Below are 23,721 nucleotides of genomic sequence, written 5' to 3'. Positions count from 1 at the left end.
CATACAATTCTCTCCTCTTTTCCCCCACCCCTTTTAATGGTGCCTTTAAATGTTGACAGCAATGATGAAATATGTTGCTGGTTTCTGTACCAGCTTTAACTGTTTCAGGGAAATTCCTCAGCCACAGCTTCTACTAAGAAAAAGACACCTATTGTGATGATGATCAGGTCTCTGTGGATAAACCTTCTTTTAACCCTGCCTGGCCTGTTTTGCCTGTTTTGACAAACTTAAGCTTCTCAGCTCAAACTCCTTTAAATTATGAAACAGCTCAAAAAATGCAGCCATTCACAGGAGCTTTACCTTGTGCTATAAACCCACATATCTCCTTGTATCTTAAGTGCTCAATTACTGCAGCTCACATCAAGTTGGATTGGTTGTGGCTGTCTGGAGCAGCTCTACAATTTGAAAGACATTCATTTCCAAGAGCAAGCTATTGTCATGCAGATAGTCTTTAGACTATGATGTTAGATTGACAATATACTCAGTTAAAATACCTCATTTGATCACTTTTACTGAAAATAAAGAGAAGGAAGTATAGTAAATCAGATATTGCTAATGACTAGTGAATTCTTTTTCAACATTTCTAGCTAATCTTTCCAGGGTTATCCCTCCTCCACTCCCACCCATATGTAAATGAACACTTTCAGATTAGATGGTTAAAACTTCCAAAGGAAAACTTATGGTTTCTAAAGCTGTACCTGATTAACTATGCAATGCAATTCAGAAGAATGCAAATTATGTTCTGTGAACTGTGGAGAAGAGACCAGGCTGCTTACATATCACAGTTACTTTATTTTATTTCATGGCCATTTTAGATGTTGATTTTATATATTAGATATTAGATAACTATTTAAAAGATTCTAATAATAATTATCTGAAAACAGCCGGAATTATAGGCACATATTCATAATTGCTCCAACTGAGGCAGAACTGAAAACGTTACCTCGAAGTGAATTACAGAAATATTTTTAGTCAACAACTGCTCAAAGCAAGAGACTGACATGCATACCTCTTATGATTCATTTAATTCCCATCCTCAATTCCCTGCAATCTCAACAGTCACCTCAGTTCTGAGCTGTGCTAATGATGTAATTCTACTGTATTTAGAGTCATCTCTGTGTGCTAATAATAAAGGTAACAACAGCAATAACAAAAGGGCAAATTGTTTCTAAAATTAAGGCCTCCACTGAGAAATTTATAATTCCTGCCCAAACTCCAAGAAATAAAATCTCATTTTTCCCAGGCTCTCACTCTCACAATAAACTAAGTAGAACTTTGTGTCACCTTGACAAGCTATATTTACCTATAATATTACACTGATGGGAAGTACTTAGCTTAACATTAATATATCCCAAATATATTAAGAAAGTTTCACTTCACCAACTGAAAAAAAAGCAATTTTTTAAAAACACATTCTGAACTAAACAATAAAGAATGAAAACGACTTCTTATGCTAAATAATGGAAAACAACAAACTTTCTGTAGGCTAATTTTTGAACTAATAGGAACAGAAAACTATTTTACCAGGGATAAAGTTATTTTATCACATCTCCAGATTTGGTTGACAAGTGACACTTATTAAACTGATATCTGCTGCCCCGGGCAATAAGTATATTTCAGTTTCAGATTCTGTCTGTTAAACACCATGGAGGAAATGAGAATAAAGCAAATGAAAAAAGAAAGAAATTGCAGACCACTAGGATTTTGGATTTGGGTAATCCACTTAGATTAGCATGGCTGTGTCTTATACAGACAATGCTAAGATCACAAAATAGGTCACATCCATAAGAAACAGGATATGTGATACAAACAATGTCAATCGCACCAACTGCAATTTATAGAAAGTAAATGTATCTTTTATGTCTTTGCCCTAAGCGCAAACATTTTATGTTCTTGGGCCCCAACTTTGGGGAAGTAGGGAAAAAACATGGAACAGGGAGATAGAGTATGCTAAAGATATCCTCTTTTTCACAGGGTTGAGAAAATGTGGGGGGGAAATCAGTGGAACAATCAAACTTCATTTAAAAATCTGACAAATTTCACTCCATTTTGACATGATCGGTGCTCCTTTATATAAGAAACAGGGCACCAGGAAAAGAGGTTTGTTATTGGGAAAAATGGACAGGAGATGCCACTGTATAGAAATTATTTATAGATACTAAATATACTTTGATATATAATCTTCATTTTTACAGAAAAAAACCTGTTTCATGTAAACTGCATGTAACAAATAAGAAAATGTCTCTGTGTAACATTAAATAAATGAGAAATGAATAAACAGTTGCGAGATTTTGCCTTTTAGAGACAACTGTTTTCAAGAGTAAGCAAAATGGCCTTCCTGATCTACTCTGGGTTTACAGGAGTCAGGTAAACACATCCCCAAACCCACTTTCCACTCCCTCACCTCATTTAAACAAACGCTACAACATGAAATTCTTTTAAATGGTGCTTCTCTGCTAAAGAAAGAAGGAGCTTATATGATACTCCTGCTGACCAAGTTTCTAGCAGAACTGTCAGCTATAATACTGCCTCCTGCTTTCTGAGAGAAGGAAGGATAATGAAGCTTTGTGAAGGGAAGGGCAGGCCTTTATGGAGTAGCAAGCTCCACCAGCAGAGCCCCGGGTTGAGCGAAACCCTCCGTTGCTACTAGAAACTCACAAACTCCCAGATGCTTGATGTGTTACACTGAGACAAGAGGATGAAAAATGCTTCTTTCTGACCAAAGAGGCTTTGAGGGGGCTACTTGGAGGGAATTACCTACTTACCCATCAGATTTGAGTTCATGAACGGTGTCGGGGACAAGCCTTCGTGGGCCCCTAATCGACTGTCATTCAAGTGATCACTGTAATGAGGGCTGTCTGCAAAACCCTAGGGAAAAAAAAAGACCAGAGTATTAAAGAGATTATTTGGCAGTCCTGCTAATTGAGTGTAATGACACTCTCCTAATTAATAGACAGACTTATAATTGGTGATTCTGTTTATTGTTTTATTTTTTAAAAAAAGAAGAAAAATACTACATTATAGCAAATGTACCATAAATGTTTTCTAAGTATTTGTTGAACTTTTCTCTGGAAAAAAAAAAAAAAACTTCTATAGGTTTCTCAACATTTTTGTCACACTGTTGTCAAACAATATTCTATAATTTTATAATTTTCTGTAGTTGACTGAGAGATTTTAGGCATGGAGTAAGGATATAAAGATCGCATCTACTAAGAAATACTGTTTGCAATGAACTTTTAAAAAGCTCTTCATATCAGAGGGAAAAGTTTAAACATTAAACTCTGATAATAAGAAAATACATGATTATGGATACCAAAACACAGGGAAATGTCTCCATTTCTTTCCTCACTGATTCCTTGCCACTTTGGTTCCTACAACTAAAAGTAACACAATTAGGAACTTTGTTGAAAAGCACTACATTTCACTCCCCAGTTGTTGTTGTTTTTTAAAATCTATTGCCTAGCAAATACAAAATTAAAAGCAATATTCCATTCAAAAATTTTCACGCTAATACAGCTAACAAAGTCCTTGGAAAAGTAGGTATTGCATACAAAGGGAAAACTTTTTCTGTACAACTTAATCTTTTAAAAAGTGACTGAAAAAATGAAATATACTCTGAAAAAAACCCAATAAAATAGATCTTGTCATTTCATGAGTACTATGATTATTGTTCATTCAGAATATGCTTTTCTGAGGGAGAAAGAGGAGGTAGGGTAGTGAAGAAAGAGAGAGGGAATACCAAAAATTTCCAGGAACTAGGTGTTATCTGAACCAAATGACAACTTTATGAATTATAAGTGCCTTATGTGCTAAAACTAAAATCACTAGGCATAGTCTTTAATCTCTAAAATTCTTTTTTTTTTTTATTTTGAATACTTTTAATTCAATTAAAGAAAAGTTACAGGAACATACCTAAACACACTGCTTTAAAAAAAACAAAAACATCAGAGTAAATGCTAGAAAAACTGACAGAAGAGGCCCATGCAAAGGAAAAAACTGCTCTGGCTCTCAGCAACCAGAAACCACCCAGAATCCCCTGGGACTATAAAATCATCAATCACTGAACATTTATCATTTTCCAGACTGCAGGCTAACATTCAAGACGACATTAATGGGGCTGAAACAGGCCTCACTATCTTTGCCGGCGTGCTGTCAGTTCAACCAAAGGGCTAGGAACTGAGGGCTAAATAACTGTCAAATCACGACAATTGCTTATGGATGCATGTCACAACTCCTTCTGCTATGCTGCTTTAAAAGTAATCTCCTGGGAATCCTAACTCCCAAATGAATCTTTGTTTCATTTTTTCTCCTTTAGAATCACTAATACACATGTGATAGACATTCAAAAAGAATGTTGGTGACATTTATAACTTGGTTATGACCACAAGGGTGTCCTCTGGTAACCATGACCATGGATGGTCCCGTCTGTCACAAAGCCAATTCACAGCAGCAGCTGCCCAGAAAGGTGGAATGGCTGCTAGCTAAGGTCATCACATGTACTTTACTTCTGTGTTATATGAAACAAACATGCCAAAAATACCAAGTGAAAACACTAATATTTTACACTTAGCTGATAACTTGTCATCCTATTTAAACATACATACAAAATAGAACAGAATTACCAGCAAAATGCTCATTGAATTATTGTGTCTTATCATCATCTAAAAACTAACTATTCCAACAACAACAAGAAAATATATCAAGAAGACTGTGTATGCTATCTGTATACCACATTTGCTCAGTGTTCCTTTCATTGCTGGAGGGTGCTGAAAGAATAAATGAGCTGATATTTTCAAAATGCTTTGTGATATTGATGCATAATAAGAAGCATTATTATTTTTTGTCTCATGAATCCTTAAATTTATAAAAATGAAAATAATTAATTTAATTCTTAAGTCACTACCTAAACCATTATAGTGGTTTTAAAAACATACCAAAATCTTAGGACACCTCTAAATAAGCACAGAAATAGTTAACAAATATAATCAATTCACAATTTGGATTTGTCCCTTATTTGATAATTCCTTTGGGTAAGTCCTTTATTGGTTATCTACAGAAAAATCTAAAAATATCACTAGCTTCTCTTTTGCTAACCCAAATGTTTCACTACTATATTCTCTGTCCATATCATTTAGTATTATTTCAAAGTAATTTCACATCATCTTAAGCAAAACATAAGCAAGAAGCTTTTTTTTTATTTAGTATTTATTACATAGTTTCTCAACTCTTTTTGCTCCGCAATACACTTGTAAATTTTTAAAAATATTGTGAAATAACTGGGTAAGAGGGAGGTAGAGGAATGTATACATCCACTGATAAAAACTGATTTTATTTTGGAGAGAGTACTATTACTTGGGAGAAAGAGAAAAATTATTTGGATATAACAGAAAAAAAGAAAAAGAAAAAGAAAAAACGAGATATATGCCTAGGACTCTGCAACAAAAATGTAGAAGAGGGGAGCAGATTAGAAGCCACAAACCACCAATGTTCAAAGGAAATTCCAACTATGACCTGCCTGAGGTGGTGAGAGAGCACAAACAAGAAAACAAACAAACAAAAATGGTCCAAGTAATAGCACATATAAGCCAATTTACCACAAATATATTAGTGGAGTCTTTTTGAAGTACTAGTGTGTCAATAGCCTATATGTAAAACATTGATATGATAAATGCCAAAGTCTAATATAAATAATCTGGGGAAATATTTACTGTTCTACCTTATTCCTATGCAACTGGTTTTCCTTCCTTTGCACTGTTAACTCATGCTAGTATGTATAACATATAATTTATTAGGACAGCTACTATGCCAGGCATATAATGTATCTATGAACAATAAATTCTCTAGAAAGAGACTTTGTTCTGTGTCATGCTACAACTACCTATATAATGTTTAATCTGACAATCAATTTGAAAATTTAATTCTATTTTATAGTCAGAAAGAAATACTGGAAAATTGGCTTCAACATTGGAAAACTGGTAGTTATGGCTACCATCATCAATATTACATTTAGGTCCCAGGAGTCTCTGGTAAAGTATAAACAATTTCTGAATCTCTATCCACCCAAACAAGATCTAATGCAACTGGGTAAGTAAATTATATTACCAGTTCTAAAGTAACCAATATAGGGAAAATAGATTTGTGAGAGCATCGTCTCCCTCTCCATATGAAGGAACTTGATTGGTTGACTTGAATCTAAAAGCTTCAATAATATCTTTAAAGTCTAAAGAAATCTCTTTAGTCTAAAGTGCCCACAAGGTTAGTTAATGCATTTGATGTGACTAAGAGTTAGTAAAAAGGGGATGGGGTATGGGGGTGTGTGGGAAGAGAACTGGAGGAGAAAAAAAAGTAATCAGAGCAGTGGAGTGGAAAGATATCATTGGTAAAAAGATGAAGTACGAAGGAGTTGGTGATATAGCCAACAAAAGGGTTAAATGACTATACTAGAGCTGGTTTTAAGGCAGGAAAAAATTAAAAGGCAAGATTGAATGAGTAGGAAGAATGAAAAGTTAGAATCAAGAAGACACTAAAACTGGATTATTATTCATGGAAATGATTTCAATTTTGGAATCTATCAAACTACTAAGATTATTAAATTCCATAACATAAGAACATGCTATAAACATCCAGAAAAGTACTCAACTATAAAAAATGTATTACCACATTTCTTTACCCAGAAAATTTTGAAACAATGGGGCAACAATTTAAGATCTTAATAGGTATTTAAATTTCATAAAATTGATTTTTCCATTAAAAATGATTATTTTGCACAAGAGGTTTTACTGCATCTGTGTACATAAGGAATGGGAAATATAAAACAGATACATGCTACCTGAATCACCCATGTTCATAGTGTGCCATCATTCATAGTATTTCCAAAACATCACACTTGTAATTTACTCTTCCCATTTGGGGATAAAAATGAAAAATATACAATAAACTAATTATTGATTTAAAATTATTTCATATATGGAGAGAACAAGGAGAATTGTTCAATAACATATACACAAATTTATTTTTTTTTATTTTCAAATATAAAATGGGTAATATACAATGAAGAGCTATTTATAAAAGCATTAGGAAATTATGAAATATGTGTTTCATACTCATTTCTCTGCTCTGTTCATTGTGTAGGAAGCTACAAACATTAATTCCTGCCCACTAATATGACAATAAGACCCAGGTGATCCATCAATGCCAATAGCTTTTTAATCTTCTCCAAAATGCATATTATCAATCAAAACTTTTCCATTAAAAAAATCCCCCTAACATAAGAAGAGAAATAAAATAAGATTGAATCTGTCCTCCCTTTTTTTTTATCATGGCTACAACTACAAAAGGACAAAATTCTTTCTTCTTGATTTTATTATTTTAAATTTTCTTATTTCTTCCAAAGGACAAAGAAGGCAGCATCGTTTACTCTGACTTTTGTTAACCTAACAAAACCTCTAATCAGAAAACTCCTGTAAAATAAAAAATTTTTTAAAAAGATTTTGTTCATATAATTTTGAAATGCTCAAAAAAAAGAAAATTGTCAAGGCAAGTTTCTGTAGGAAAACTAAATTAACCTGTATAGTGAGAGAACTATGCTAATACAGAACAAATGAATGTATAGTATAGGAGAAGTAGTGATGGACTTTCCAGTTAGGAAACCTAACTTTTAGTTATAAATATAACCTTTAGTAAATTACAACCTCCTTGGGCCTCAGTTTCCTTACTGAGAAAATAAGGATCTTGAGCTAGATACTCTCCAAAGTCCTTTGATTTATGGGGTGAAGAAGAGAAAGAGGAGAAATGTACTTGGGGGGGGGGGAAGAAATGAATTTTCTTTTGGACATTGAGTCATTTTGAATTTAAAATATCTAAATCAGAATTCATCTCCTTTTTCCCCAAATCTACATCTATTTTTAACTTTCCTAATTTTATCATGTACACAACTATTCTTCCTTTTAGTTATCTAGATTCCCAACCTTGACTTCTCAATTCCTCTCATTGCAGAAATTCAAAGAACTTCCAAGTCTCAGTGTTTCTGCCTCCATGATATTCCTCACATCAGTCCCTCTTTCTCTACATACAAGCCTACCATCCTGCTTCTGACCCTTATCACCTCTTGACTATTACAACAGCTTCCCTACTCTTTTTCCACTCTACTCCATCTCAACTTAGATTCCGAAATGACTATCCTAAAGTATGAATTCCATCATGTTATTTCCCAACTTGATAAACCCTCAATAAACTCCCTAATACATCTAGGTTCAAATCTAAACTCTTTTTGTTTCACAATTTAAACTCCTCACGTCTTTGTTCCAATCTACCTTTCCAGTATAATATACTGTTCCATTTCATGTATTTCAAATAGTTTGGATAAACTAGATTTCACAAATGAATGTTCCCTACCATTTTGCCTTGCATATACCAACCCTATTCCCAAAATGTAATTCTTCTTCATCTCTGTCTCTTATGATGCTTAGTTTTCTTCAAAGTTCAAGCTCAAGGAAGGGTCATCTTGACGTCTTTCATGATCCTCACCCCAAGAGCCAGCATCTTCCATTCTAAGTAACAATGTATTGCTGGTGTCTATGTTTTGCTCATGTGTGTGCACATGCATGTCTATGTGTACACTAGTAATGTATGAATATATACCTAAGAACATGTGTACATATACATATACATGTATGTGCTTTTCCCACAGAATATAAACTCTCTGAGGGTAGGGGCTGTTTTATCTTTGTTTTTATTTCCTTTTAATGACTAGTACATAAGAACTTTAAAAATACATGTTAACTAATTATACCACAGCTATAAGAGTGATGATGGCTTAATCTGATTAGTGCTTTGAAGTCTATGAAGAGAGTTCTTCATGCCGATCCTTGGAGGCAAGTTCTTCAGATCAGAGATGACCATTATTATCACAATCACTATCATTACTAGCATTTATATATAGCTTTAAGGCTTCCAAAATGCTTTGCAAATATTATTTTATTCTCACAACAACATTTTATTCTCTCAACAATCCTGAGAAGTAGGTACAATTATGATGGCTATTTTTACAGATGAGTTAATTGAGATAGAAAGACATGCTTAGAGTAACAAAGCCAGTTAAATCTAAGAGTAAATATGAACTCAAATCTTCCAGACTCAAGGGCCAATGTGTATCTACTCCATCTTATCTATAGTCACCACTAGTAAATATCAGAATTGCAACTCAAAATTAAATTTTATTCTTCTAAATCATTATAAAATTTTTCTACTCTACCATGGCATTCCTTTTTATTTCACAGACTAAATTTCAGATATGGGATCCCACATGATAATCTATACATTTTTGGCTTCTAATAAAATCAGAAATCATTATGAACCCTAAGAAATTGTAGCTTATTAATGAGATGTACTCTTAAATTCCACACTGGTATGTTCCACAGAGCTTTAGAAATAGAGGAGACTTTAAATTATCTTCTACTTCAGTTTCCTCACTTTAGAAATAAAGACCAAAAGTAAAAGTTAGTGGTATATATTGAGGGCTAAAAGCTAAATCTTCTAACTATAGGATCTTTCCTACTATACCACAAAACCATAATCTTTACACTTCACTTTCTCTATCTGCAATGAAAAGGTCACATTATTTGCTCACAAAGATTTGAGACAGGTCATTCAACAGTGATATACACAATTGTTATATATTGCTTCCATAGAATTCCAACTCTGATGAGAATTCCAACAAATTATAACAAAACTTTTTTCCATTCTAAAATATGTTAATAAAATAGACATGTTGAAATACTCTTCACATTTTAAAAAAAAGTTCATGCTAAAATTAGAAATTTTCATGAAACATGAATGATTATCTCATTTACATATTATGCCACTTAGCTTAAGTCAAATGTAAAAGTAGGTTAAAAAATTGAGCATAGCAGTACTATATAAATCCTATAGCTTTCTAAGAAAGTCCCTTAAATATTTTTAAAAGCATTGTAGGCTACAAGACAGTATTTAAAACTACATGTGGCAGACTGTACATATATACTAGATCTCTTAAGTCACAAAACAGAATTTTTACTAATTTCTCCCTCCAATAAAATATTTTGGTTCATTCCCTTAAAATTTCATTTTAAATTAAATAAATATTTATTAAATGCCTATGTGATGGGCATTAAGGATACAGAGATAAAACACAATCAAAAGATTTCCAGTCTAATGATTAATGAGCTTGGGAAAGGAGAGATCAGGACACAAATAACTATAAATCTTAAGGGAGAATGAGATAATACAAAAGAGACGTTTGGGAAACGTGATAGAAGAAACTTAAGAAAAGATCAGGAAATGATGTTTCAAAAAAAAAAAAAAAAAAAAAAAGACGAAATCCCCGCCTATGAACTTAGGTTTCTTAACTCAATCCTATAATCAGTTAAAGTTCTTTAAATGCCTGATTTGGCATTTAAGGCTCTTTACAACCTGGCTCCTTTCCTATCTTTCCTTTCTTAAGTACTCCATGATCCAGTTAAACTAACTTGTTTGTAGTTCCTTAAAAAGTAATACTCCACAGCTTTTACTATTGGCTCTCTCCTATGACTTAGAATACTCTCCTTCGATATTGTCTCCTGGTATCCCTAGGCTTCCCTCAAGATTCAATTCAAATTCTATCTGTTGCTACTGTCTTCCCTTTGATATCACCATCCATTTATAATGTATATACCATGTAAATACATAATTGTACGTTGTCTCCTCCAATAAAATACAAGCTTCTTGAGAGCAGAGACTATTATGTGACTATAGGTGTTTGATAAATTATTTTTTAACTGATTAATAACACCCTTTAACCCAAAGAAGTTCCTCAGAGTCCTTTAAACTGTCAATTTCAGAAGTAAAAGGAGCTGGAAAATAGAATTTCAGAGCAATGCCCAAGAAGCTACCACAGTTTTTCGGTAATTTCCAAGTATCTATAAGTCACCATACAATGGATAATTAGGACCTGCTCCTTAGATGAAGTTACCCATAGGTTCTTATTCTTTTTAGGGGAGGAAGAGTGGGAGAAATATGGACTTCTCCAGTAGTATACTGAAGGCTATGCAGCCCTTCCTTCTCAAAATATTGTTTATAAATGCATAAAATAAAACCTGAAGAATTACAAAGGAAATTAAGTGAAATAAAATGTAAAATTTTTTTGTCATTTACATCAAATTCATGTATATCAAAATCTATTCATAAACCTCAGTTTAAGATCTCTTTGAGCTAGCTGAAAAGAAGTAGTAAATGTATTTTGAAAAAATCCACAGAGAGAAGCCAACTATGAAACAATCATTGCCTAAGTAATGATTCAAGAGAAACTTCATTTCTGGCTAAAGTGAGTCTAATGGAACATATAAGGTAAAGATAAATTGACAAAAGTACTGATTGAAAAACTATTTTGGAATCCAGGTTTTAAATTTTTCTTGTCTTTGTCATATTCAACATTAAGAAAAATTTTAGCTTATAGATTGAGAATACAAATTCTACCCATTCTTCCTATTCCTATTTATTACTTCTTAAATGGAGAATGCATTTAAGCTAAGATGTTCAAATATGAGAAGAATTTTGGCCTATACTTGCCTTGTTCATCCTTTCATCCCCCCCATATCCAAAAAAGATTTCTCAAAAAAAACATGCAAAGGGAAGATTTTTATATAAAATTACCTAGTGTAGCATATTATGTAGAGTAAGGACAATCTACATTTTGTTAAAAGTCACTCATAAATTCCAAATTAAAAAATCACATTTGTGTCTAATGGTTCTACTATTTTCATAAGAAAAAGATGAAAAGTATAAAACTGAAAGACTTTTTAAATTAATAAAATCAATGAAATTATGATAAATACAGAAGTTGTAAATTGTGGGACAATGTTGCTATCAAATTATCCTTCAGGGCCTGAAATCAAAAATGTGTTGGAAATACAAACATAGAAGACCCAAAGCAATTCTCTAATGAGTCAGTGGTCACAAGGCACAAAAAAGCAGTACTCGAAATAATTTCAAATTATTAATAAAAATGAATAGAAAATAGAAATGAATTTCATAAAAATGAAAGAACATTTTAAATTATTAAGAATTAGAGAAGTACAAATAAAAAAAATTCTAACCTAACAAATTCTCAAATATAAGAAAAGGGTGAAGTAGTTATTAAGATGGTTGGAGCTGCTGAAGGACAGATACAATAATACAACATTCACTGAGATATGAATTAGTCCAATCAATTTGCAAAATATTTGGAAATTACATTTTTAAAGTCATTTAAATGCCCAAAACCTCTGACAAAGAGACTCTATAATTAGGCATATATCCTAAGAAGGGCAAAGCCAGAAAGGTCCAATAAAAATCACCATATCCAGAGCAATAGTTTGTGATACCAGAGAAACAAGAAACAAAAGTAAAAGGCCAAGAAATTATGATACCAGAATAAAATGGAATATTTCTGTGCCACTAGAAATTTTAATAGGAAGAATTCAGAGAAGCATTGGAAAATTTTTATAAACTGATGCAAAGTAGAAAGACAGCATATACATTTGACCACAGCAAAGCAAAAGTAAAAAATGATAACAACAACAAAAACCCCAAAACATGTAATTACATGAGTGAATAGGCTTGGATCTGAAACAAGATGAGAAAATGTATCTTTCCTTGCTTCTTAGCAAAATAAAATGATTATGTGTATGAAACTAAATAAACAACCAAATTCAGATGATGCTTTTAATACTACTGAACTGAATTTTTGCTTTTAACAAGAGATGACTCACAAGGTAGGGTAAAAGGAAAGGATGTATTTGAAAATGAATATGCAAAAAATTAATAATAAAAAAAGAAAAGGATGAAGGATCACAGTATCATAGACTTAGAGCTGGAAGGGACCTTAGATTAAATGTCTTCTTTGCTTCCTCTTGTTTTATCTGGAGTTTGGTGGATATGTTCTTGTTCTCCTGACTAGGTCTCAAAGGATTGGGAGTGAAGAGGGCCTAGTGGCAGTAGCATCCATTTATTTCTGTAGAGAATAGAAACAAGGAATGTAATGTGCTGTTTGTTCAAATTGTTGGAAAGAAGGAAGAGAATGTTTGCACAATTTAGAGTTGGAAGGAAGCTGGAACCTCTTTCCCTCTTAGAACTCTGAAACTGAAATACACCAAGAATTATATGAGTCTAAGTTCCCATTGGAAAAAAAAAATGCTTAAATGTGTCTGAACTGAGAATACCAAATAAATTAAAATTAACAAAGATTTTGAAAAACAATTTAAATAGCTTTTATTTCATTTGGTATTTAGTAATCCTCTGAAGTACTATGGGTAATTTACTACATTTTACATATCAGGAAACTGAGGCTCAGAGAGGTTAAGTGACTTGTTCATGGTAACATATAAAACTGTTTTAATTGAATTAATATTTTTATTGGCCAAAGAAATCATAATTAGCCATTAGGTAGAACTTTCCCTCTGACTGACAAATTTTTTTTAAACTTCATTTCTTTGAAAATGCACATTTGTTTACTTTAAACAAATTCCATTACCTTCTAGGTAAAAATACTTTTCTAAGTTCCTCAGTAAAACTAGAACTCAGCAAAAAAAGAAGTAACTATTATCAGAAACAAAGCTGAAAAAAACATGCCTTTAGGGATCATCTGATTCAATCCAGGGGAAGAAAGTAGAAGGCCCAGAAAGGTGAAAAGACTTGCCCAAGTGTTTCAAAGAATTAATTTAACAGCTGAGCCAAGAGTCTAGATCCTCTGATGCCACATCCACTGCACTTAATATAATATAATTGAGAATAATATAATATTATATTTCACATAATATATTTAGAAAAAAAAAGTAAGAGTGACATCTCAGAAAATGAAAATAAAATTATCTATCACCTAAGTTGTAATCAGCATGTTTCTTAAAATTTTCAAATATCGCTCTCTTCTTTTTTTAGTACCTTTTCTGAAAATCAGTTTCTTGATTACTGTGGAGAACATCAAATCTAGAAAACATAATTTTATTTAAATTGCTTAAATGTTGATTGCTGTTTTTGTGAACAAACCAATGAAAAACCAAGAGGTTCTTCCCTTCCTAATTTGGGTTTGATGGGTTGTTATAGCCAAAGAATCTATCATTTAATGTTCCACGTTCTGATGAGGAACCTGTCCATTATCAACTAGATTGGTTCTTAGACAGAAGAATCAGTCTTCCACTCAGTAGATACCAAACTTTTCAGTTTGGTAGAACCTGTGAGAGTTCACTGCTTGTCTTATATTCAAGACTCCAGAGTTACCCATATAGTATGAAGAGGGACAACAACAAGACTTTTGTGGAAACTTCCAGAGAGAGTGATAAATCGATTATTGGTGCACAGTCAAATCAGAAAGAGCAAATGTCAAAATCAATATCAAATCAGAAGAGAGGATGAATTATCTAATAATCTATGTTACAAAATATGGTAAATGTTGAAAAAAGACAAAGAGAGTGATCGTGAAATTATTAAATTCTATATAATTTTAAGTGATATAAAGCAGTGACCAAGTGGCAAAAACAAAAACAAAAAACTACTGCCTTAAGAAACATTTGATGTGGTAATGAATAGCAACAACTTACAATGCAAATTCATGTGTAAAATTATGCAAAGAAAGGCAGAAGCTTAAGAACAGAACTGTTTCATAAAAAAGCTACAAAATTCATAGGGAAAGCTCCATCTGATTCAATTCAAGAGAATTCACAAATGAAGCTAGAAGAACAAAAAGAAGAAAAAAGTAACATCTTTTAGCATTTCTATAATTATCCATTAATAAGAGTAATGCTACTATTTTTAATTCTAACAACAGAGTTCCAAGTATGCCACATGAAGTCATAAAAGTGGTATTTAAGATGAAGTTGAGAAAAGCAGCTACATTGGGTCAAGCACCTACAGAGAAAATCCTAATTGGAGGCAACATAATCTTATAGGAGAATGGTCAATTATTTTTTTAAACAAACAATCTCAAGGAAGTAAAGAAAATGAAGAAAGGAAAAAAAAAAAAAAAAAACTAGAGGAAAATGCCCCCAAAAGGCAATTCATAATATATTAATACTATCAATACTACTTACCTTTTCACCTTTATAAAATCTTTTTAAGAATGACATATTGAAGTTCACATCTTTATAGTGACACAAGTGACTGAAAGGTGCAGAAAATACAAGATCTTACTGTTTAATGATTTTTTAAAAAACATTTAACTGCTAGAAAAATAGTATTGTAAAGGTTCTCTTCCAAAAATTCATCTCCTTGTATATTAAGTTCATCCAGTATTCCCTATAAATGCAATGCAGAGAGATAATCTAATTCAATAATTCTGATTATTAAAAATTAAATGAAGCATAAAACAAGACATATTTCACAAAGATTTTAGCTACTTTCAGGGAGGACGACCCTCCAAATAGAAGAGACTGGATTCACTATAGATAGTGAGGTCCTCCAGATTTGATGAGTACATTGTACTGATTATATCAAGCCCAGAACATCATGTTTCCTCAATGAGATTTATGACTATTCAAAAAAAGAAGTGAATGAGACTGTGACAAAAACGTAGGATATAATATAAATGGACAATAAGCTAGGTCTCTAAAAGAAGGAAAAACGAATTGGATTATATTTGGGAAACTACTCAGGGCTTTTTAAAAATATATATCTATGAACAGCCAATTTTCAGATGAAGAAACAAACTATTTATCAGAGAAATGCAAATTAAGACAACTCTGAGATACCACTACACGTGTATCTCTCAGATTTCACAGGAAATAATGACGAATATTGGAGGGGATGTGGGAAAACTGGGACACTGATATATTGTTGGTGGAATGCATCCAACCATTCTGGAGAGCAATTTGGAACTATGCTCAAAAAGTTATCAAACGTTGCATGCCCTTTGATCCAGCAGTGTTACTACTGGGCTAATATCCCAAAGAAATACTAAAGAAGGGAAAGGGACCCAAAAGTGCAAGAATTTTTGTGGCAGCCCTCTTTGTAGTGCCCAGAAACTGGAAATTGAATGATTGGAGAATGGATGAATAAGTTATGGCATATGAATGTTATGGAATATTATTGTTCTGTAAGAAACGACCAGGAGGATGATTTCAGAGAGGCTTGGAGAGACTTACATGAACTGATGCTAAGTGAAATGAGCAGAACCAGGAGATCATTTTACATGGCAACAACAAGACTATATGATGATCAATTCTGATGGACGTGGCTCTCTTCAACAATGAGAGGATTCAAACTAGTCCCACTTGTGCAGTGAAGAAGAGAGCCATCTACACCCAGAGAGAGAATAATGGGGACAGAGTGTAGAACACAACATAACATTCTCAACTCTCTCTGTTGTTGTTTGCTTGCATTTTGTTTTCTTTCTCAGTTTTTCTTTTCCTCCCTTCTTGATCTGATTTTTCTTGTGTAGCAAGCTAACTGTACAAATATTTATATACATATTGGATTTAACATGTATTTCAACATATTTCACATATATAAGACTACCTGCCAGCTAGAGGAGGGAGTGGGGGGAAGGAGGGGAAAAATTGGAACAAATTGTTTTGCAAGGCTCAATGTTGGAAAATTACTTATGCTTATGCTTTGTAAATAAAAAAAAAACAAAAACATATATCTAAATCATAATTATATATTTACCTTTTAAAATCTACATTTGGGAAAATGCAATGATGAGGAAAAAATAAAGGGAAAACAAGTAGCTTTCCTAGGGCCCTCTCAGCTTTAATTTTTAACATATAATCACAAAATTCTAGAGCTTAATTAATCTTCAGTTTTAAATTATCAAAGGTTAAAAATACACTAAAACTTCAAGACATCCTGTATTTACATGTTTTCCTTAATTGAACATAAACTCCCTTTGAGGGCGAAGATTGTTTTGTTTTGTTTTTTCATTTTTCCCTTTTTTTTTTTTTTTTAAAGATTGGGGGTCTATTGACTGTAATACACAGTAGGTGTTAAATAAAAGTTTTTAGACATTAATAAATATTTTAAAAGTTGAACTGAAAAAAGTTGACAATAACAACAAAAAAAGGCTTTCCACCATCACATGCCTAGTAAGTTAAAAGGACTAGTAAATTAACATCTCAAATTAATTCCATTATAACATGCTGTCTCAGAATAGGCAGTTGCATGTCCCTTCTCAATCTCTTTTACTAGCACATCAGACTCTCTAACTATGGGTGTTCCCTAAGATTTTTATCATGAGTTCTTTTTCCTCTGTGTTCTCTTAATTCCCTCATGTCATCCACTACATATTAAACTGTTTTCTCTATGTTAAGAAACAATCACATGAACACAAATATCCAACCAGATCTATTCTTTTCTCTGAAATTTAGTACCAGATCAGTACTTGACTACTAGATATTCGAACTAACTATTCCAGATATCTTCAGTTCCACATAACTAAAACTGAACTCATCTTTCCCCTTAAATTTCCCCTCTTTTAAACTCTTCTTCTGAGGAAGGCATCATCATCCTTCCAAAGTCAGACTCAAATTTTTAGCATCATCTCTAGCTTCTCACTTAACCAAATCCAATATATCCAACTATTTCTGTTTCTCTCAGCAACATCTCTTGCATCCAACCTTCTCTCCATTTATGTATCTACTCCTTTGGTTCATGCCCTTAACATTTCCTGCCTAGATTACTTGCAATATCATCCTAACAGATTTTTCTGCTTCAAGTTTCTCATTATTCCACTCTCCTACACTTGTAGTAATTTTCCTGAACTGTACCTCCAACCACATGACTCCCTTACTCAAACAATGCTTCTAGGGAGCATCCTTCCAAAACTATCTTATCTTCCCCTCCCATTAGTATTTTATTTTTCCAAATAAACATAAATATAGTTTCCAATACTCATTTTTGTTAAGATTCTGAGTTCTAATTTTTTCCCTCCCTCCCTTACTTTCTCCTCCCCAAAACAAGTAATCTGATATAGGTTAAACATGTACAGTCCTTTTTAAATTTATTTCCATATTTGTCATGCATCATACAAGAAAAAAAATCAGACCAAAAGGGAAAAAAATCATGAGAATGAAAAAGCAAGGAAACAAACAAATAAAAATAGTATGCGTCAATCCATATTCAATCTCCATAATTCTCTTTCTGGATGCAGATTTGTCATCCTAAGTTTATTGGAATGCCTACGAACAGTTAAGTCCATCACAGCTGATCATCACACAATCTTGCTGTTGCTGTGTACAATGTTCTCCTGGTTCTGTTCTCTTCATTCTACAGCAGTTCATGTAATCCAGGCTTTTTAGAAAACAGGCTGTGTGTCATTTCTTATGAACCAATAATATTCCACTACATTCATATACCATAATTGCATCCACTCAATTTTCAGTTTCTTGCCACTATAAAAAGAGCTGCTACAAACAAAAAATTTTGTACAGGTGAGTCCTTTTCCCTCTTTTATAATATTTTTGAGATATAGACCCAGTAGTGACACTGCTGGATCAAAGAATATGCACAGTTTTTTAGCTCTTTGGCCACTGTTCCAAATTACTTTCCACAGTGGTTGGACTCTCCACAATGGTTGCATCATTTCACAATTCCACCCAAACCACATTAGTGTCCAAGCAAAACTACCACATCTTTAACAATGATGTATAAATGTATCCTTTCTTTTCTTGTGATATGAATTTTTATTTATTTCTTATCTCCTCCATTGGAATTAAATTTATTTTTTTCATTTTTTGTTCTTCTATCTCCAAGTATACAAAAGCATATTTGTATATCTATCATAGTATCTGGTCCAAAGTAATTGCTTAATAAACACTTTGTTGATTGATGGAGTCTAAGTACATTGTTCATGAATTCAGTAGAACTTCCCTGCTATACATGTTCCCCCTTACAATAAGAAGGAGAGAGGATTTCTAAAATTAATTCAAATAAAACATGTTTATAAATGAACCAAGAAGTTAAGCCATGGGTTGACAATTCAAAGCCTAATTTTCAAAAATGCCCTGAAGGTTTTCTCTCATTGATATGCGTACCAGTGGTTGCCAATACACCAACCCTCTGCTGTTTACAATAGCTATTTGCCTTGGTCACAGAAGCCAATGAATCAGCATTTCCCTACCTCTACTCTTTAGAATTATCACACCATTATTGCCTTTTCCTTCGTACAAAATGCCAGTTAATGAGAAGTCAATAACCTGATCTTCCTAACTTTTCAAAGGTTTCTATGGAACTCTAAATTAAATGCTAAATCTCAAAAGTGACAATTAAAGAGCAGGCATTAATAATTCTCCATGAAAGATAAGAAAGAGCATAATAATATAAATTGCCTTTCTTAAAAAATACAAATAAAACTCAGAAAATGGCAAAATTCAAACCTAAAACAGATTATCTCTACACTAATACTTTAGCACTGAAATACTAAGCATGGTATACTCCACCCCCCAAAAAAGGGCATGACTCAAGATACAGTATGCTCTAATAAGAAAGCTACACTTTATCCCTGATCACTTTAAGTATCTTGCCCTGAACTCCTCCCACTTTACTATAATTTCCTTAAGGTTTAGTAATCAAACCTACATGTAATAAAAATCTAAAGTAGGACAGCATTTTTTCTTATTTATAATATCTCTTAGCAGTTTCATTACCTATAAAATAAAGAATTTAGGGCCCAGAAAGATCAGGATAAAGCAGGAGGTTTTCTGGATGATGCCATATTTTACTTTCCCCTGGTTGTGTTCTTAGTCACCAATTACACCAAATATGTTGAGGATTCTAATGTCAAGTAAATCTGCTCTCCAGGGTGGGGAAAAAACAGCCCAATGAGATAAAAGACTTCAAGAAACAAACAGAAGCAACAGGAGAGAAACTGCTTAATGAGATGAAATTTGTCTAAAAAGCTAAGTACCTTGTCATTCTAACCCCATGGTCTTATTGCAACAGAGCAGAGAGAGAAGGTTGAAAAGTAAAAATTCTATGTTCCATTTTCACCTATACCAAAGGGTTCCTCCAAACCTCCCCTGCCCTCGGAACTTCTAAAGGAGAGCTTTGAAGACTATCTATCTTTTGCTAATTCCTGCCATTTCCCCATGTATTCGAGAACTTTATGGCCTGGATTTTTTCCCCAATTCAAGACCAGCTTGTTAGATGCATCATCTGAACATATATTATCTTTCCCCTCTCCCCCAACTTTTTGAAATAGGACTTTTACACAGATTGAGAATCTGAGCCTAGAGAGGTGAGTGTTTCTATATTCTTTCTACTCTTCAATGCCCTGAAATAGCAATTTAATCTAATTCATTAAATAATATAATTAAAATAAAGGGTTAGATTTAATGGCTTTCTTAACATCCCTTCCTTTCTCAATCTCCTCAGATACTAGACTTTTCATGCACAAAAAGTTTACCTTGTGTTTAGTTTGATTATACTTACAGATGAACACATAGTTTCCCTTGTTAGATTGTCTGATCTTTGAGGGCAAGATACAAGTCTTTGTATCTACAGTGCCCATCAGAGGGGCCTGGTATAATATACATGTTTCACAAATGCTAATTGATTTCGTGTGGGTGTGGGTGTGTGTGTAACCGTACATGTGGAGGGGAGGAGAGAGAGAGAGAGGGAGAAAAGGAGAGGGAAAAAGGAAAAGAGGAAAAGAGGGAGAGAGAGGGAGGGGTGGGGAGTAGGAAAAAAGAAGGAAGGGAGGAGGACAATGGAGGTGAGTTGGAAGATGAGAGAATAAGAAAGGGAGACCAAGGGAAAGAGAGAATGAGGAGAGTTTTAATATTTGGCGATTACTTTGGTCAAAGCATCAAAATAGCTGATGTAATCAGGGAAATAATCTTCAGTCCTTTCTCTAGGTCATAACCAACAGCTGAAAGTTAATCATTTATTAGTGTACTTTTGTTTAGTTTTTGTTTTATTATACTTGTATATACTGAGTCCTCATGCACTTTCCTGTTCAGTCATTAAGCCTCATAATCCTTAGTACAATTTAACCCTGTCAGATCAGCATTTTATAACCCAGAAGAACAAAACCTCATTTAGAACCCGCAAAATTTTCATGAACACTCCATCTTCTTGATAATTTTCACATCTGCCCTTATGTAAGACTTATATCTGAGAGCGCCCATGAGTTACATTTTTCCATTCAAAGAAGTATCTGTTTATCCTTTTTCTCATTTTCTGTCTCTAAGATAGTTCCCTCTCCATGACAGAATATTTTTGCTAATTCCATGATAACATTTGTTTACAACAGCTTTTAGGAGAGAACTTTGTGAGAGGCTTTTTGAAAAACTAAATATTCTATCACCCATCTACTAGTTTTTACACTGGCTACTGTCCATGCCTACACTAAGTCTTGGAATCCTGATTCCCTTAAAGACTAAGTCTACATGTCAACATTTATAAGATTTTCCTGTTTCCCCCACTGCTAGTGCCTTCCACTATAATATTACCTCGTGGCTAATGTGTATATATTTTGTACATGCTTATGTGTGAACATGCTGTCATTCATTCACTAGTCTGTGACCTTCTTTAGAGTGGGATCTGTTTCATTTTTGTCTTCATATCCATAGCACCTATTAGAGGTAGGACATATTAGCTTCTTAAATACTTGTTAGTTGGTTAACCCTCTGAAAGTTTGTTTTTCTTACACATATTCTATTTTCTATTTTCTTACACATATTCTATTCCAGATATCTCTCTCTTAAATCTCACCACAACCTACTAATTTCTCTACTGAGTTTGATGTATCTATGAAACAAATTTATGTATTTTCATATGTACTCAACCTTCCTTTGTTTCAGCTAAAGCCACTAGGAAATATACATTAAAAATTGCTAAATAGTGTGCATGCCCCTTGACCCACTATGCAGCACTAGGCCTAAACCCCAAAGAAATTAAAGCAAGAGGACAAAATCCAATATACACAAAAATATTTCTAACTACTCTTTTTGTGTTGGCAGAAAGCAGGAAATTAAGAAGATGCCTAACTGAAAGGTTAACTTTTGGTCTAAGAATGCAATTGTACATAAGAATACAGAAATAGATGTTTTCAAAAATTCATGGGGAAAAATATATGGGAAGGTTAATATGAATTGATATGGAATAAAATAAAGCAGAATCCAAAGAACAATTTATACTCAACATCAATATTGTTTTTTAAATCTTTTTTAAACTTTTAAAAACTGAAGACTGAAATAAACAGAACTAGGAGAACAACTTACACAATATCAACATTATACATACATTTTTGTGAAGCTATAGGAACTATGATGAATACAATGACCACTCATGATTCTAAAAGTGATGAAACCATGCCTAAGAGGTAATGAAGTCCAGAATAAGATATATTTTTATATTTAGTATTCACTGAAGGAATTTATTTTACTTAATTACTGCATATTTGTTAAAAAAGATTTGTTTTTCTTTTCCTTTTTTGTCCAATTGGATAAGTAGTAAGAGGGAGAGTAAACAGATTTTTGTTCTTAAAAAATAAAGAGGGGAGAAGATGTACAAATATAAAATGTTACATGTATTTTCAGAAGAGATCACTGGAATATTAATTCTATTTAACTGTATTACTCTGTTACAAGATCCCTCTTGTGGATGGAAAGCATTCTGTAAATGTTTGTGATGTAAAAAGAAATGTAAATAAATCTTCAAAAAAGATAAAGCAAAGTTCTTCTGGTGCCCACTCTCATCACCCATTCCTCTATATTTACACTTTTTTTACATATCTCAATTATGAGAACTAGCAAGTTCTATCTTCTTGATCCTTTATATACAGGTTTATTCATTTTATTCTCCTCTTCCTTCTTTTTCTCCTCTTAAAACCCTCTAAATATAATGAATTCACACCTAAGTTCTTCTATTTTTCCTATTTAACTCCCTCAGTACCCTATGAAAATAACTAAGTTTATGACAAGATACTTGTTTCTTAGATTGTTACAGTATTATAGAGCCTCTTTCAATTGTTAGACAAGTACTGTAAATTCTAGTAAAAACTGCCATGTCTCATGTGTTTTTGGCTATGAGATCTGACTGTCAAAAATTTCTTAAAAAAAAAAAAAAAAAGACTTAAAAATTATTCAATTCACAGGTCAGCAAATGGATTCCCAGTCCCATACACCCATTTGAATGCTTAAAGATTGGAAAGTAAGAATTATTTAAGTCTGGCATTCGTAAAGCAAAGTGTCATAAAAGGGCCTGTGATTCTTTTCATTTCATCATCTCCTGAAGTGGGTTGTTAGCGATGAAAAAGAAAGAAATTAGGGAGGGGAAAAAAAAAAAAATATATATATATATATATATATATTTACACTGTCATTCTGTATATATTATATATATAAATATATTCTATATATTTTCTATTCTCTCTATATATATTATTCTATATTATATATATATATATAATGCAGCCCATTTCAAATAGCATACCAGCCAAATGGTCCTAGATGGATATAAAAATGGCATCTAAGAGATTCAGGTGTAAGTAAAGTGCTCAGGTGCTCCATTTTCCCTGACTCCTCCAAATGCAATGATCTGTATTGTTCTTCACATTGCCTTTGAATACTCTGTCTAGTCTCCCCCTCTCTTAACAAATTCTACTTTATAAAATATTTGCTTGTATATATACACTATATCTCTTCCCTCCCCACCTCTTACCCCACTCCCAGTGTTTTGAGACAGTAAGCTTCTTAGGAACTAGGTTTAGGCACTTTTTGATCTTGTATTTGCCTAGCC

The 23,721-nt window shown here is 32.9% G+C and overlaps 1 protein-coding gene across 3 annotated transcripts in view; it reads right to left on the bottom strand.

Moving 5' to 3' along the window:
- Positions 1-23,721, bottom strand: part of TCF12 (transcription factor 12) — a 402,673-nt gene that overhangs the window by 188,596 nt on the left and 190,356 nt on the right. For all 3 annotated transcript variants that reach the window (XM_023498571.2, XM_031955269.1, XM_031955268.1), the window contains exon 5: positions 2,766-2,868. In XM_023498571.2, the coding sequence (XP_023354339.1) occupies positions 2,766-2,868 (103 nt within the window). The remainder of the gene's footprint in view (positions 1-2,765; positions 2,869-23,721) is intronic.

Source organism: Sarcophilus harrisii, chromosome 2 (genome assembly GCF_902635505.1).
Source record: "Sarcophilus harrisii chromosome 2, mSarHar1.11, whole genome shotgun sequence".
NCBI lineage: Eukaryota > Metazoa > Chordata > Mammalia > Dasyuromorphia > Dasyuridae > Sarcophilus > Sarcophilus harrisii.
The sequence above is the reverse complement of the archived record's forward strand: the minus strand, read 5'-3'. Positions and strand labels throughout refer to the sequence as shown.